A 15,514-nucleotide genomic window follows, 5' to 3' on the forward strand; every position below is an offset into this window, starting at 1 on the left:
TCGAGTAGTGGGTATAACACAACGGAAGCGTTGTCAACAGTGATATAAATATTTGTTTCCCAACAGTTTATATATATATATATATATATAGCATATGTGTGTGCATGCCCTTTATACCACCTGTAGTGCTTCATTGTCCCTGTTACACATTTTCTTGTGCTTGTTCACTTCGCTTTGTATAAAAAATTGAACTTTCATGAGCGTGCTATGTCGGAACCATAGGAAATTATATCAGTCTTTACTTTGTAAGACTACCCCTACACTGAGCCATTACTTCTTATTTATGCACTCCTTACAGTTTTCCAATCACACGTTCCTCTCATGAAGAAGTCACTGCGGTAACCATAGGCGTGCGCACAGTGGGGGCGGGGGGGGGGGGGGTTGTTCACCCAATATTTTAATCAGTCGGGCATGTTCTGTTGATGCGGTGAAGCTTTGCTCCCTCCACATTTTCTGTGTCAAGTGAATCTGAGGCCCCTCAAAATCATAAAAAGAATGCCGACAAGTCTCAGGATGCCCTAAATAATTTACTGTAAGATTTTCTACAAGCAGTATCGCAAATTTCGTTTGTGGAAGTACGTCAACATCCAAAACGCGATCACTCGCAGCATACAGCTGCTGCTTGCACAGGCTCGCTCGATCGCCTCTACTCGTAGAGAGGATTCTTGTAGTAGTGTAGGATATATCGAACGAGGCGAGTGTCTGAAAGCCGCAAATAATGTGAACAGCGAAACAGACGCGGAAACAAAAAAGAAATAAGCAAAATTGGGTGATGAATATATAGTCGTCTGGTAGCCACCAGGTGGCCACCCTACCACTAAACTACTACAGTTACAAGGGGGAACACATGCAGCACCTCTATATGCTTCAACAGAAAAAAAAAGAAAACACGTGGTACATCTCTTTATAAGATGGCTACCTCTCGTAGGCCCTGTAGTTTGTGCCTTTGTGCAGTGCGCTCGTGTCATTGAACCCGTGTAGTGCGAATCAAAATGACCACATCGAGTACGCCGACCTATGCCTACGTCAAGTACCACGACGGTGCGAAGGCGATAGTCCATGTATCGCTAATAAAGAAGTACTCCCCGTCTTCGGTGGACGACTTGGCCAAAAAAAAGATGGTGTATTGGTGCAGCACATCAAGCCAGGAGGCGAAGCACAGCGACGAGGATTTTTACATGGCTGACGTTGTGGAGCTTGGCCGTAAGTAATTTTCATACAGGTTGTACTATTCTTATTTCAATGTTTTGTGCGTGCTGAAATTTTATTGCGATTATGCTCCGTATCCGTCGAAATTGCTGCGTACCCGTCGAAACTGCGCCCACCCGACGAAATTACCCGCTTTGTTTTGGTTGTCACGGTGAAACGTGTGCGGAGCCGCGGATTACTGAATCTGGTATGTTTCTCTATCCATGTGTCAGTTACGGAACGCGAATAGAGAAAATAGCTCGCGCTTTCATTACATTCCTCCATTCGTTTGCGTTGTTGGCCACTTGACAAATGATGCGCGTTTGCATCTCGCTCAGCAGCTCCCACACGCGAACGCATTGCAAGCTGTTGAACAATAGTCGATTGTGCATGTATAACTTTACGCGATCTTTATTCGCACGCACTGCAAGTTGCCAATGCTTGGCGAAATGACCATCGGATGCGTGCGATTTTCTTTGTAGTGCAGACGCTTTTTTTTATTTTCTTGTGTTAGATTTGCGTGCCGGCAGATGTGCTTGTTGTGCGCTCTTACGGATGTTGCGAGTTGTAAATAGCATTAGTACGAGGTGAATTTCCTGAAAAAACGTGACCTTCGGATGTTGCCACAACCTTTAGAATTGTTGCGTTCTTTACACGTAGTATAGGTTTGCAGCGTACGCGAACAGTTCTAGTGGTTTGTCGTTGCTGTCTCCTCACGCTTAACCATTTCAGGTGCCTTGTGCACTCATTGGCGTACACAATTTGTTATTGCTAGTTATGTCGACTAGTGGCTAAGAAAGAATGTTTGGATGAATTGAACTTCCTGCGTAATAAATGTGTCACTGAACTGCATTTTGTAGTGTACTGTTGCATGTGATCACATTGTTGATAGTACTATCACCAATGACAAATTCGTAAACGGAGGGTGTGTGCTGGAGCCGACGTTTCAACATGTCTACTTGTCTTTTTGCAGCCACTTGTCGAAACGTAGGCTCCAGCACACACCCTCTGTTTACGAATTTCTCTTCCGGATATATAGATAGTTATTTCCAATTAATTTAGATTAATTATTATAAAACACAAATCAACGTATCACGACATTATTTTTGTTGCCATAGAATTATCGAGTGCCTTGAAAACATTTACAGGCTGTTTTTTTTCATAAATCACGCCTGAAAGGGTTAACTGCGGGAACTGCTGTCGAGCACTCCAAAATGTATTTATATTGAAAGGTCTCGTTAATCTACTAAACACGCATGCTCTTTGCTCATGTTCACGTTATCATTACACACAGGTTTTTCCATTGCCCCTTGCAATCTCTGCAGCGTAGAACAGCAGCAAGAAACCTGCCATGCCAGTCGTAGCAAAAAAATCTTGGCTTTGTGAAATGAAGCTGCCATTAGCCGTAGGGACTTTCAGTTCACAAAGAAGCTGCTGTTGTACGTGTCGTCAAGTTGGAGCGTTCTTGTTGCGGATACAGAATGCATGATTGCCTTGACTCTGAATTGGTAGTTTCAAAGAAGCAATTATGGAGTGTAGATTGTCGAAGCTTACTCCATATCACTTTTGATAGTTTGAACGCACCTACAAATACAACAGGTGCAAATAAATGTTTAGCTTAAATTATTATAAATTATTCAACTGCTGTGCCAGCATGCATATGTCCGATATTTTTCATAAGTTCGTCATGCTTTCGTTCTTGATCCTGTTTTTTGTTCTCTTTATTGTGCTGCAGTGACAAAAGGAGACCTCATTCGAAGGCTCGTGAGGAGAAAAATCGCAATTCCGGATTTTATTTTTGATGGCGACACATCTGAAGCACCTCGTTTGGTGACACATGTACGTACAATAACAAAATCCAGTGTTTGTGTAAGTCATGATAGTTATGATGCGCATGCCATTGTGGGTAAACTTGCAAGAGCACAGTTTTAAACCTGGCATCCAACAATGTTTCTTGCAATATTTTATGAACCAGTGGATGAAGTTGTAAAAATTTTCTATCAGTATAACTTATCATTTAAAGTTATTCGTCAGTTCATTTGAATTCAGCAGCAGCACTCTGAGAGTAAATTCTCCAAATAAACATTGTTGGCAGTGTATGTGTTCACTGCATTTGCTGTTTCACACTGCTTGTTTACAACATTGAGGCACGGACTTGCTTAAATGGCACTGAGAAATTATAAAATATGGGCTCTCATTTAGGTTATCATTGATAGCTCTAGTGAACCAAGGCCGTTCTATACTGTGTTATACCTGCCGTAATATGATACTGAATATTGATCTTTGAATGGTTCTGAACTTTAAGAGTGCCATTTGTGTGCATTGAAAGTCTAGAGAAGTGTGCATTCTTGATGAATTTCTCCCAAGAAATACCAGGAACTTCTTTTCAATAATGGTGCATTTCTGTATTTGAATAAGTTCCGTACTAATAAGTTCTCAAAGCACATGTGTAAGTGCATCATAGTCTAAGTGAACGTTTCGTGTTTATGAAGTATTCGAACGGCAATGCACATTTTGCATAAGTCATACTATGTATACTATGAGTGAGTGAACGTTATAAGTGTTAATGTAGTGAGTAATTGAAGCTTGTGATAACTTTTTCCACCCTCTGTGCACTAGTACTCTGTCACAGTGGTTTCTTGCAATGCTGCACATCACTATATTCTTTAGTGAACAGAAAGCCTGAAAGCTTCTCATTATGTGTCTATCTATGCCACATCATCCACTCAGCATCGCTTTTATGTTCTCCTGGCGCATTGATGTGACAAATGCTTTTTCAGCAGTGCTTTGAGCCTCTTTTGCCTAAAGTAAAGAGCAAACATCCTTCGAGAGATATTCACCCGTGTTATATCATCTGTGTTGCATCTAAAGTCTTTCAGTTTAAAGGGTCCCTGCAAGACTTTTTTAGCATGGTAAGAAAACTCTGCTGATTGGTAGTTGAGGCTCCTGAGAACATGTATCCAAACATTCTAGCGATGTGTGCGGTCTGGAATTCCAATTAAAGAAAGCTCGAAGTTGGCCAGAAATATCTCGTTCTTTCCTCTACAAATGATGCCATAATCCCAAATGACTGCGCTGTAAACACATAGTCCATAGCCATTGGCTGATTTTAGCATTGAGCTGGACAGTTATTGCGGCTGCTCAGGAATTTCGCGACATGCCCGCACACCTACTCGGGGTCAGACTGAAAGCGAGCTGCGTGGCCTAAGAAAAAAAGAGTGCTCAAGGTCATGATGTGCGCTGGCCCCTTGTCATCCCCCACCCCCTGTATCCATCGACCTCGAAAAATCGAGGTCGATGGATACAGGGGGTGGGGGCTTTCAGCCTGCTCACTGGTGAAAGGAGAGAGAGAAAGCGCTTAAAGTGTGTGAGAAATCCCGGTAACCCTGCTCGTACTTGATCAACTGTAAAAATATTTGTGCAGTGGGCTCTCTTAAAGAAGTCATTCGATAATTACTTGGCTGAGTGTTGCAGGGCCCCTTTTAGACCAAGGCGTGGCAGCGGATTGCCTCAGCGACTCGTGAAATAGTCGTGCTCATGCACTCGGCAATGTTCTCCAAACGCACGGTCACCAGCCATCTGACTGATGCCAGTCTGGAGTACACTCCCATTTGTACAGGCTTGTGTGCATTTGCCTTTGAGGAGGAAATACTGTAGACTTTTACCAGTTGTGCCCATCTATAGTTGATGTTTGCTTTCCAACGTCCTGGTGTATCACATTGGAGAAGAGCAGTGGACTCGTGAAACAGGGAATAATTTGTCTTTTAGAGCATCTTGCATCGTCAACTCGCTGCCAGTGCTCATGTTGTTGCGTCATCCGCCCAAGTAAAGTCGGACCACATTGGCGGCTGGGCATTGCATCGGTAGGCCTAGCAGTGTAGAGAGTGAAGCAGAAGAGGATGAAAAAAGTGGGTGCCTGCTGAGTTATTGCATGGCACGTGCTGGAAAGGTACAGGCCATTCATGATGATGGTAGTTTTTGAATGCATAACAACATAACGAAAAGCATAATAGCTTCGCTGTAAAAAATAGGCGGCCCTCATCTTGTGAATCTGATGCGCTCTCTTGGCTTTGCATATGGTAGAATGAAAGGAAAGCATGCTGCTTGCTGACACTCGTTGAGGAAAAGCAGGAGAGTGTCTCTGCTGACTAAGAACTTGGTACGAATTTGACACAAAAGAACAGAGCAGGTAGAAATAGTGCTTTCTGCCCTTGTTTTATATGCTCATTCTTGTCACGGATTTATAATCAGCTTCACATGGCAGACCTTAGAATAAAAAAAAACAGTTACCTAGCTCAATTTCTTGCTTCAATCTATAAGGGTGTTAAGGCCCCTGGCTGAGTGGGTGCCGCTGGTTTTCGCATGTGAACTGCAGACTTGGTCTTAAATCTCGACATCTAGCAAAATATTATTGTACAAGTCTTACCAACCATAAAACAGTTACAGGCATGCCTATGTTGTCATTCTGATAGCTGCCAACTGCTCTTCCTTGCTCTCCACGTTGCAAGTTGTCTCTTCTCCGGCACTGTTCACGTCTAAGTGCCACTAAGTGAAAATACTTAATTGTGCTTTATAGTATCTTTTCCTATGGAGATTTATGTTCAGAACTTGCGAAAGAAAAATACAAATACGGCATCTTTATTTTTTATATTTCACAAGATTGAGGGGTCTTTTTATCACAGGTGCCATCGGCGAAAAAGACTGCGCAATATACGAAGGCTGCGCATCAGCGCAAAATGGCAGGGATGCTTTCGGACCGGGCCACCAGCTCCGATGACGATGCCGATGACGACGTTGTGCCGAAAAAATTGCTCATTGAAGAGCAAAAAAAAATGCAACACTCTGCCGCAAACTGGCAATTCTAAGAAGAGAGAAAGACGAGCTGCAGGCACGGCATGATCGCCTAGAGGATAACCTTCTCAACAGACTCGGTGAGTGTTAGGTTATAATTTTTGATATGTGTTGAATGGCGTGCATCACTACTCATAAGTGTAAAATAAAAAAAAGTGTATAGGCATGCGAACCTGAAGATTGCAGCTTGCTTTTTACCTAGTTGGTTTTCAAAGAAAAAAAAGCACACAGCTTATTAGTCATATTTTATTTTGTGCAATCTTGTTAATGCATTAAGCTGGGCTAGTTGGTATTGATTGTATGCTTCTATATTGCTAGCAAACAAGCACAAAGGACGACATAGAAAGAGGCGCTAGTGGTTGTCCTGTCTCTTTCTATGTCGTCCTTTGTGCATGTTTGCTAGCAATATGGAAGCATACTGTGCAATCTTGCTTTGAATAGTAGGAGTCTGATGGCCTGACTTGTAAAACGTTTTTAATGGTATTGATATTTGCTTCACACTGTGTTTTTTATACACCATGGCAGGAATAAATTTGTAGACTCTCCATAAAGGCTAGTTGGATAAACTGCTCTTCAGCTATCATGTCCTTGAAATCTAGCTTTGCCATCTTAATTGTTCTGCAGCAGCCATTGTAATGTAGAATTCAAAGGGAGACTGCACGGACCTATGTTTACTCTGTGGTGTTCAATTTTTCTGCAAACTTCAAGCCGTTTAGTGTTCCGTGGTGGCTTGCAAATTAACGTTTGCACAGCTTGTTGGCATAGGTGCTCACCTTCACGCTCTTCTGCAGAACTAGAATTTCCTGGTGTCCACCATGCATCCAATCAACTTTGTAAATCACTGCAAACTTCGTTACACAGAATGCAGTCAAAACGAAATTTCTCTTCTTGTATCAAGGATAAAGGAATGACAAATAACACACTGTGGGCTGTCATGCCACTGCCTTAGAAAAGCTAGAGATGATGGTGAATTGTAATGATTATAATAACGTGGGGAAATTAGTGTAAGTGCATGTGGGCAGATGTGTATCTCCTGCAAGAGAACAATGGCTGTCTCTGAAGCCGTGCTTGTCTTCTACTGGGGAAAATGTGTAAATCATTCGGGATTGTTTGCGATAGCGGCTTAGTGGCTAAGGCGTTTCACTGCTTCTCATGAGGATGCAGGCTCAATTGCAGGCTATGGTAAGTGTGTTTTAAATGGGGAGAAATGCAAAAATGCCTGTGTACTTGGGATTTAGGCACGCGTTCAGACTTGGGTAGCCGAGATTAATTCTTATCACTCCCACTAAGCTTTATATAGCAGAACCCTGTTGTTATGTTCCTCACTACTGTTTTCCCGGCTGTTCATTTGTTTTCCACCGGTCCCAGCATAGCTGCCATAATCCTAGAAGTACATTTACAGCGCAAACTGAAAGACGCACCACAAAGAAAGAAACGAAACACACAGCGCTTGTGTGTGTCATTTCGTTCTTTGTGGTGCGTCTTTGCGTTTGCGCTGTAAATGTACTCCTAGGATTATAAACCAACTATGCCCAAAAGAAGTTTTACTGAAATAGCTGTCATAGCCCTGCTGTTACGTCGCAACTGTGGGACCGTTTCCATATGATGCGTCGCGAAGTGTGCTCCGAGCCAGCCTAGCGGCCACAAGAGAGCAGCGATGTTGACTTTTCACTAAGTTTGGCCTGGCTTGACCGTAATATTAGCCGAATGAGTGGCTAATATTACGACGCATATTACCACACATAACATACTTTCTGTTGTTGCTAACAAAAACGCAGCCTTTGAGATTCGTACTGTAAAGATGGCGTTGATGACGCAGTAGGTTTTAAACTTGTTTTTAGCGTTCGAAAGTAAGGCCCTCGAGATTGGGTATGTTTCCGCCACTACGTTGGCGTGGACTTGTCATCATTATCGGAGGAGTTCATGCAGTTCGAGATCGGACTCATCGCGTTGGTCGTGTTGAGTGTGCTTAGTTCTTTCTCACGTAGAACTGTTGGTGCCAAAAGAATCCCATACATTGATTTCATTTCTATAAATCGTGCCATTCTCAACTCTGCAGTTCTGTCCATGGGCTAGACCATGGCTGAGTGCGCCAACACATGCACCAGGGACAAAGTTTTGGAGTTGGTGGAGCAGGAGTCATTGCCTTCGATGATCGCTTTTGGGAGTACTTTCACTTTTGTGAGGCATTTGACAGTCTACTATGAGCCACGGTGGTCCGACACTATGCCTCAGTAATACGTTATCACTCTGAAAAGCGACGCATTGGGTGACAACATTGTAAAGATATCACCAAAGGTGATCGCTTGCCAGGTGTTTGCCGTAGTGGCACTAGATTTTTAAAAGGATATGACACTGCAGGTGCTCAAAGCTTTTCGTGCTGACTGGGTGTAAGTAAACGCTCTAGGCAACACTGCAGTTTTTTGATGTGTAAGAATGACAGGAAATTCTGTACCACTAAAGATTTTTTTTTCGTTTCTCCTCATTCTCGGCTGTTGCGTTTCCTGGCTCTTATGTTTTTTCCCTACTGTCTCTTCGAAAGCATATCGGGGGGGGGGGGGTTCTACAGTACTAATGTAATTTTGGCATGTAACAACCAAGAATTAAATGTTTGATTTGCTCATGAATACATAACTGGTTGCTGTTATATTCATTTGTTAAATGGTTTCCCTGTGTTAGTGGTCTTGTTCAAAAATGAATAGCAAATAAGCGAAAAAAAATAACATGTCTGTTGTATAATAAGTCTTTGCACTTGTTTTCAGAATCCTTGCTTACAACAAATTGCCGTCAGTGTTGCAAGGTATGTCAGTCTTTTTTACGTAAATAACTTGAGTGCTTTTATCACCCTTTGCTAACATTATTGCGGTGCATGTTTGACAAGAGGTCGAAGGGATACGTAATTCATTTGAGTGCCTTGCAGTTCTAATTTTTAAGGCCATATATATGTCATGCAGTAAAATACAGACTCTTTATTTGCATAGCTAGAAAAGCTAAATCTGTACTCTGGTCCAAGACCGTTTGCTATGAGGCCATATGCTTATTTCATTATGCTTATTTCATGTCTATGCTGTCCTTTTCAGGAGAACACTGTGCCTACAAGCTTTGTACGTAAAGATAGTGCTCCAAGGGAGGACAGCTTCAGAATGGGCCACATCAGTCCACGCATCACATCAGTCGGACCAGATCAATCTGAGGTACAAGACCATCTAAGAACATTAACATTGGGTGATGTGGTGTATGTGTAAATCATGAAATGCGCTGAGTTGTTTTTGTCCTTGTGTTTTAGTATCATTGTAGATGGTTGGTTTATGACTCAATGTAATTTGTTCATTCATGATAAGCTGTGCAAGCACAACTGAACAACGATGTAGAAAGAGCTGCACTTTCATCCATAAATTTATTTTTGTAAAAATTGTTAAATAAAACGCAATGATCCGTAGACATGTATTAAGGCATGACTGAAACAAACACTGCAATAGTTATGGCAATGAAACGAAGCGTTTATTGCTTTTTATATAGTGACACTAAAGGTTGGCTTACTTTGCGATTTCATAGGCCTGCAAAATTTCTCGTTATCCTGCTATGCGCCTAAAACAGAATGTGTCTACAGATACGGGGATGTAGCCATAATTTTGGCTATAAATGCCCTAAATATCGAAGATTACTCTAGCGACAATACATTGATGTTTCTTTAGTCCCTGGTTAATGCAGCTGTTAGTATGACCAACATTCATTCGTTAGCACGAAAGCAAATGACGAGAGAAACTACACCTTTCTTATAAGTCGCTCTCGAAAAGAGATGCAATTACTTGCTATTATGGCAGTAACTATTGCTGTCTGTTTGGTCATGCCTTAAGACATTTGTACAGTTTTAATCTGATCACGTTAAAGAGCATATTTTGTAGAGGTTTCTTTGTCGGCATTGGCAACGCTTATTGTGGGTGAAAAATAGCAATTGATGCAAAGAATAAAAACCACGTGTTTGAACTGTAATCAAACTCGGGCATTCTGCATGGCAGTCAGTTTTGCTACCACACTGACACATCAGTGCTTGAAAATCCTTTAAGCCTGTTTGAGGCATCGTGTGAGGTGATAAGTTGGGTTAACGGATGTAATATTGTGTCACAGGAGTGTAGAATGGCACCACCATGAAAAATGCACAGGTGATAGTGCTCTGTGCACAGGTTGAAATCTGTCTTCTACTAGTACATATAAACATGCTAGTTGCTTATCAGGTTACTTTCTTTCAGAGTGACCCCATCGTGCATGGACCTGCTGAGGAACCATGCCAGGCTGTGTGCATTCAAGTAGGGCCCTCAATTTTTTTCCAACTTCTATTTGCTCAGCAGTATATATTGCCTCAACAGATGACTCGTAGATATGATGGCATGTAGCACCCAAAAAGCACCTCAATACACTCCCATCGACTTTCCCACACTGATGTCTGTCATGTCTCAAAATGAACCATATTTCTCGCACCATGACTCGACTGTCGAGTGACTTTTACTGCATTCACTACTCCGGATCTTTTTCGTTGTTTTTTTTGCTTACCTTTTATTCCTTTTACAGCAGCAGATTTAGTTATATTGTGTTACTGAACATTTCTTTTGTTTATATAGTTGCGTCTTTAATTTTTTTTTTCACGTGTATGCAACATTAGGACAATGCTTCTTTAGAAGATGAGTTATGCCGTCATGTGTGAGCCATTTGCTGTGCCATGTACACGCTTGGGGGTGGAAGAACAGAGCATTTTATCTGGTTTGGTTTCAGGAGAAACGTGGACTCCCAGCTGTCTCTTGTGCCTGTAACAATATGTCCATGGGCAAAGATAAGGTCCATATTTCCAGCATATTAGTAGATAATGCTTCTCGTATTTCTACTTCCATTTGCAACAAGTGACCTACTAGAAGTAGGTGATGTGTGATCTGGCTGCACAGACGTCTGATGCATTCAAGCAACCTGTTGCCGATTTTTTTCTGTTTCTAGCTCTTGCAGATGTGACCTTCGGGACGCTAACGAATGATAACAATGAAGGGAGCGCAGTTATTTACTGTCTGCTCGGCTAGCACATCTCTTAGTTGAGGCCAAAGCTGCATCCCCATTGGAGATGGTCTTTGGAGATTTATCACACTGGTAGAAGGTGCACCATTGCTAAATTTCTGTAAATTGTCCTTAAGCCGTAAACATACAGCCCACATGGTCATGCTGTGTTAATCAAAAAAATGGCTGGTGCTACAAATTTGCAGTGCTGATGCTGCGGTCTTGTACAGTAGTTGAAACATGTGATGACTCATTGTTTTTGTAGAGCACCTATGGCTTGCAGCGGTAGTGCACCTATGGCTTGCAGCGGTAGTTCGCTTTTTGCATGTGGTTTAGGTGTGGTATGTACTTGTGTTTGTTTCATCCAGGAACTTTGGGTCTTGTCCTTATAAGCAATAGGATCTAGACTAGGCTGGTCCAGAAGCTCCTAGATGGGCACTCGATACAAGGGTGAAAACTTTGTTTTGGTCTGTGCTTATTTACTTGGTGCAACAAGGCATTGAACTGCATGAAATATAATTGGCTTATATTTTATTTTCCCGATCCTTGCAGCTTACGTTGAGTATGTATGTGGTTGTGGCGTCGTATGTACACATTTTTTCCTCAAGGCCTGCATAAAGCACAGGCTATAATGATTGATCACATTTGCTGTTGTGAAACAGTAACAGTTATTAGCCTGCTTGATTATTGATGTAATATTGAGTACGGAATATTTACAACCTCATGGTACCAACACTAGAAAATTAGGCCTTGAGTGGGATTTATTATTGGTAAAAAACTACACAAAATAAGCATAGATAAAGGGAGGATAGGACAGAAGCTGTCTAGCTGCCAGCAACATTGTTTTATTGTGCTTGTGTGCATATATACTGTTTAAAAATATTTGGAATGGTTGAGAGAGTAATTGTAAACTTCTGACTTCGTGCATCAATCAAGTGAAGGAAAGAAAAAAAATGGTAACCATGAATCTAAGTGCATATGAACCATGCACTAATACATTAGCAATGGGAATAACTAAACATTATTTCAAGGCTGATTGGAGGAGTGCTGATGCAGGCTGCACTTTTACACATCATGGCAAAAGTTTCTGAAAGCACTCCCGATGTTGGGTCTCTGTACTGGCGTGGAAGCCATGTATCTTGAAAAGCAGAAAGTATACAGCTACACTTTGTGCTGTGGATGGACAGATTGCTCCTGCATCATTTGTTCCGGTTGTTTGTGCTCCTTTTTCTAGTATGTTTAACAGCTGGGATCGAGTGAATAATTAATAAGCTTATGTTGCAAACATATATTGTTCTGAGCTAGAATGTTTTGTCTGCTACAGAACTTGATGACAATGGTATTGTTGACATTTACAGGAGCCTGAAATCGCAGCACCACCAGAACCAGCAGCAGCACCACCAGAACCAGCAGCAGCACCACAAGCAGAACTACTAGCAGACGTTCATGGCAAGGTGAGCTGTTCTTATTGTATTACAAGAGCTACTGTAGTCACACTCAAAGTGAAAATTTCCTGTGTGGGGGTCTGTACTAGGTCCAAATGCGACAAATTCTATCGCATTCCACGTGTGATATTCTGTGAAATGAATCTTACCTATGCGAGTATGTGTTGTCTATATGTTTCGGAAGTGGGGTGAGGCTGCCCAGGCAGTAAAAAAGGGTTACATGTGAAGCATGTCCGTCTAGTCAGCTCATCCTGTGGCAGTCAAGCTATTTCTCTTTGCTGCAACTACAAAAGGGTAGCACACACAACTTATCCTGCAAGTAACATCTGCAATGTTTCTGGAGTTCGTGCTAGCTGAGATGGTTCTTAACTTCATGTCGCTGTTTCCGCTTGCATCTTTCAAAGAAGCAAGAAGCCGCTTGATGCATTCGCTCACTTCTCTTCTGCACTGTTCATCACAATAGCTAGTGTTGCACTCAAGGGAAATGTGTGCATGTTGGCCTGTGTGTACTGACACTGTTGTGAATGTATGTGTACTGCAATATGTGGGACTGATAAAACTATAACTGTTAGGTTCATTGTTATTGTTAGTGCTTCTGATTTTGAGAAAAATTTAATGTTTCTAAGAGAAGCACACAAGCGTATACTATACTGCTTGCTTTGTGCAGGTATGGCTAGTTGCTATTGGGTTCTAAGAGAGAACACAGGCACGTTAAGACGCAAAAGAAAGTGACTTGTGCAGGCACAACATAAGTACACTCATTTTTGAAGATCGTATGCATTTAAAATGGTAAACACACTCGGAACATGTTTTGGAAGTAAATTGATTACAGTAGAACCCGGTGATACATTTTTCATGGCACCATGAAAAATAAAATGTAATAGCCAGGAAACGCAAGAGCCAAGAAACGGGAAAAAATGTGAAATTAAAGTAGCGATGAGAAGCACACAATTTTATTTCATACCTTTCGCTTGAAGAAATCGTGCAGCGTCGCCTGGGAATTTTTTAACGCCCTATCAGTACAAGGCGTCTCAAGCACCTGCAGTGCCATGTGGCTTTTGGCGTCTTCACTGCGCACAAATCTCCGCAACAAATCCAGTGCTGTTACGGCTGATGGAGACGTTGGCTCCAAAAACAGGATGACTCTAGGCGATAAAAACTAATCTCGAAGTCCGTACTTTTGTTCAATGCATCAAAACCAATTTTAGCACGCAAACACGTCATAGACGCCATGTTTATTTGAAAAATACAGATCTCGGAGGTCGCTTTTCTGGTGGCGGAACTTAACAATGCATCATAGATGTTGCCCTCACCATTTCTAGCGGAGAATTCGATCATCAAGCCACCAAGCGGACCGAACCAAGCCACGTGAAAAGTCAGCATGGTATCCTAGGCTGTCTTGAGGGCCGATGCGCAACGTGCAATCTGGGAGTGGTCACACAGTTGCGACGCGGGGTTCCCAATGCAAGGGATCCTATGGGAGTAATGCTGGGACTGGCTGAAGATGACGTAACAACCAGGCAGACGCAGTCCCCGGGAACGTAACAACTGGGTTCTACTGTACTTGCTTTCATTTATTTGATTATAGTTAAGTCAATTAGAGCACATGCGCCTCAGGCAAAACCACTTCTATTATTTGTGCAGCAATAACCTCCGTTTTTTTTTTGCTTGCCAGCCTTAGCTAAAACATTGTTGTCTACACTGTTCATTAGGCACACACAGCTCAAAATATATATGGCCTTAAATTTACGAAACAAGCACGAACCTTGGTGAATGGCTCAGTAGTTGTGCAACTGCTTCTGCTGTATGTACAGTTCCTGTACAGTTTGATACTTAAGACATACTTGTTTTATTGCAGGTACACCTGGGCAATGGCGTCTGGGTAGAAAAAGAGAGGTGGGAGCTGCTGCTGGGGCGTGACCGGGACTCCCTCTTCTGCAAGGAGCTTGCAAAGCTGGTGTGGGGAGTCCCGGCACTTAGAGGTCGGAGCGTCACAGGGGCTCCTTGTCGGCGGTACCTCAAGGAGGGCAACGCCATCGAGAAGCCGGCATTGAGCCCTCATAAATTGGAAGCTGTAGGTAGTAAGTATCTTTCACATTCATTCATGTTTGCTTTTTGATGTTTCTAGCAATTGATGTATCACACTGACAAATAATCTTCCAGATGCATTTGATGCTTACCTATCAAAAAATGGGGCCTCAAAAGAAGAGCTGAAGCCAAGACGTGGAAAACTAAACAGATATCTTGCTGATATGCTCAGAGATATTAAATAAATTCAGAAGCTGCACATTTTATGTAAATAAAGTGCATGTTTTCAACACCATACACACCATCTCTGCGCATTCTTTTCAATTCAAGCACCCATTCTCCTGTTTTGCATCTAATATATGACTAGCTTTAGAGGCCATGGCAGGTACGTGCTGCCCATTGTATGACAGTTGAATGCAGCAAATGATTTTTACAAATGTGCTTGTATATCTGCACAATAAAGAGCTTAACAAAGTCGCAATTAAGGCCATGGCGGCCACATTTAGATGGTGGCGAATGCACGAACAGCTGCGTAGGGGGATTTAGGTGAAAAATAAACATCCCCAAGCAGTCAAAATTAATCTGGAGCCCCACACTGAGCATACCTTGTAATCGAACAGTGGTTTGGGCTCATAAAACCACAGAAATTATTTCATTGTCAAAATTACTACAGGGCACACCTTGGAACAGGACCTGATCTGTAGGTTCTAGAGGGCATATGAAGCCCTAGCTTAGGGGCATTGTATGCACTGGCCTACTGTGTAGCAGTGCAGCCTACGTATCTGCATAAGAAGGGGGGTGGGGAGGGGCACGAGGCTCGTATCTGCATACGAGGGCGCACGAGGCTCGTATCTGCATACGAGGGCGCACGAGGCTCGTATCTGCATACGAGGGTGCACGAGGCTCGTACCTTCATACGAGGTTTACAGCCCCGCATCTGCGTATGCGGTATACGAGCTCGT

General features: G+C 42.4%; 1 protein-coding gene and 1 long non-coding RNA gene across 2 annotated transcripts; both read left to right on the forward strand.

Moving 5' to 3' along the window:
* The first annotated feature begins 919 nt into the window (after positions 1-919).
* LOC119398648 (uncharacterized) lies at positions 920-9,227 on the forward strand. The gene is made up of 5 exons (XR_007416853.1): positions 920-1,203; positions 2,924-3,027; positions 5,871-6,119; positions 8,802-8,839; positions 9,120-9,227. It is a non-coding gene; the product is annotated as an uncharacterized LOC119398648 (long non-coding RNA).
* A 1,029-nt stretch (positions 9,228-10,256) lies between these two features.
* LOC125756239 (BEN domain-containing protein 5-like) lies at positions 10,257-14,797 on the forward strand. Its single transcript, XM_049417377.1, has 4 exons — positions 10,257-10,346; positions 12,438-12,533; positions 14,383-14,605; positions 14,688-14,797. The coding sequence occupies exons 1-4, from the start codon at positions 10,257-10,259 to the stop codon at positions 14,795-14,797; spliced, it is 519 nt and encodes a 172-aa protein (XP_049273334.1).
* The last annotated feature ends 717 nt before the right edge of the window (positions 14,798-15,514 follow it).

This window comes from Rhipicephalus sanguineus, chromosome 7 (assembly GCF_013339695.2).
Source record: "Rhipicephalus sanguineus isolate Rsan-2018 chromosome 7, BIME_Rsan_1.4, whole genome shotgun sequence".
NCBI lineage: Eukaryota > Metazoa > Arthropoda > Arachnida > Ixodida > Ixodidae > Rhipicephalus > Rhipicephalus sanguineus.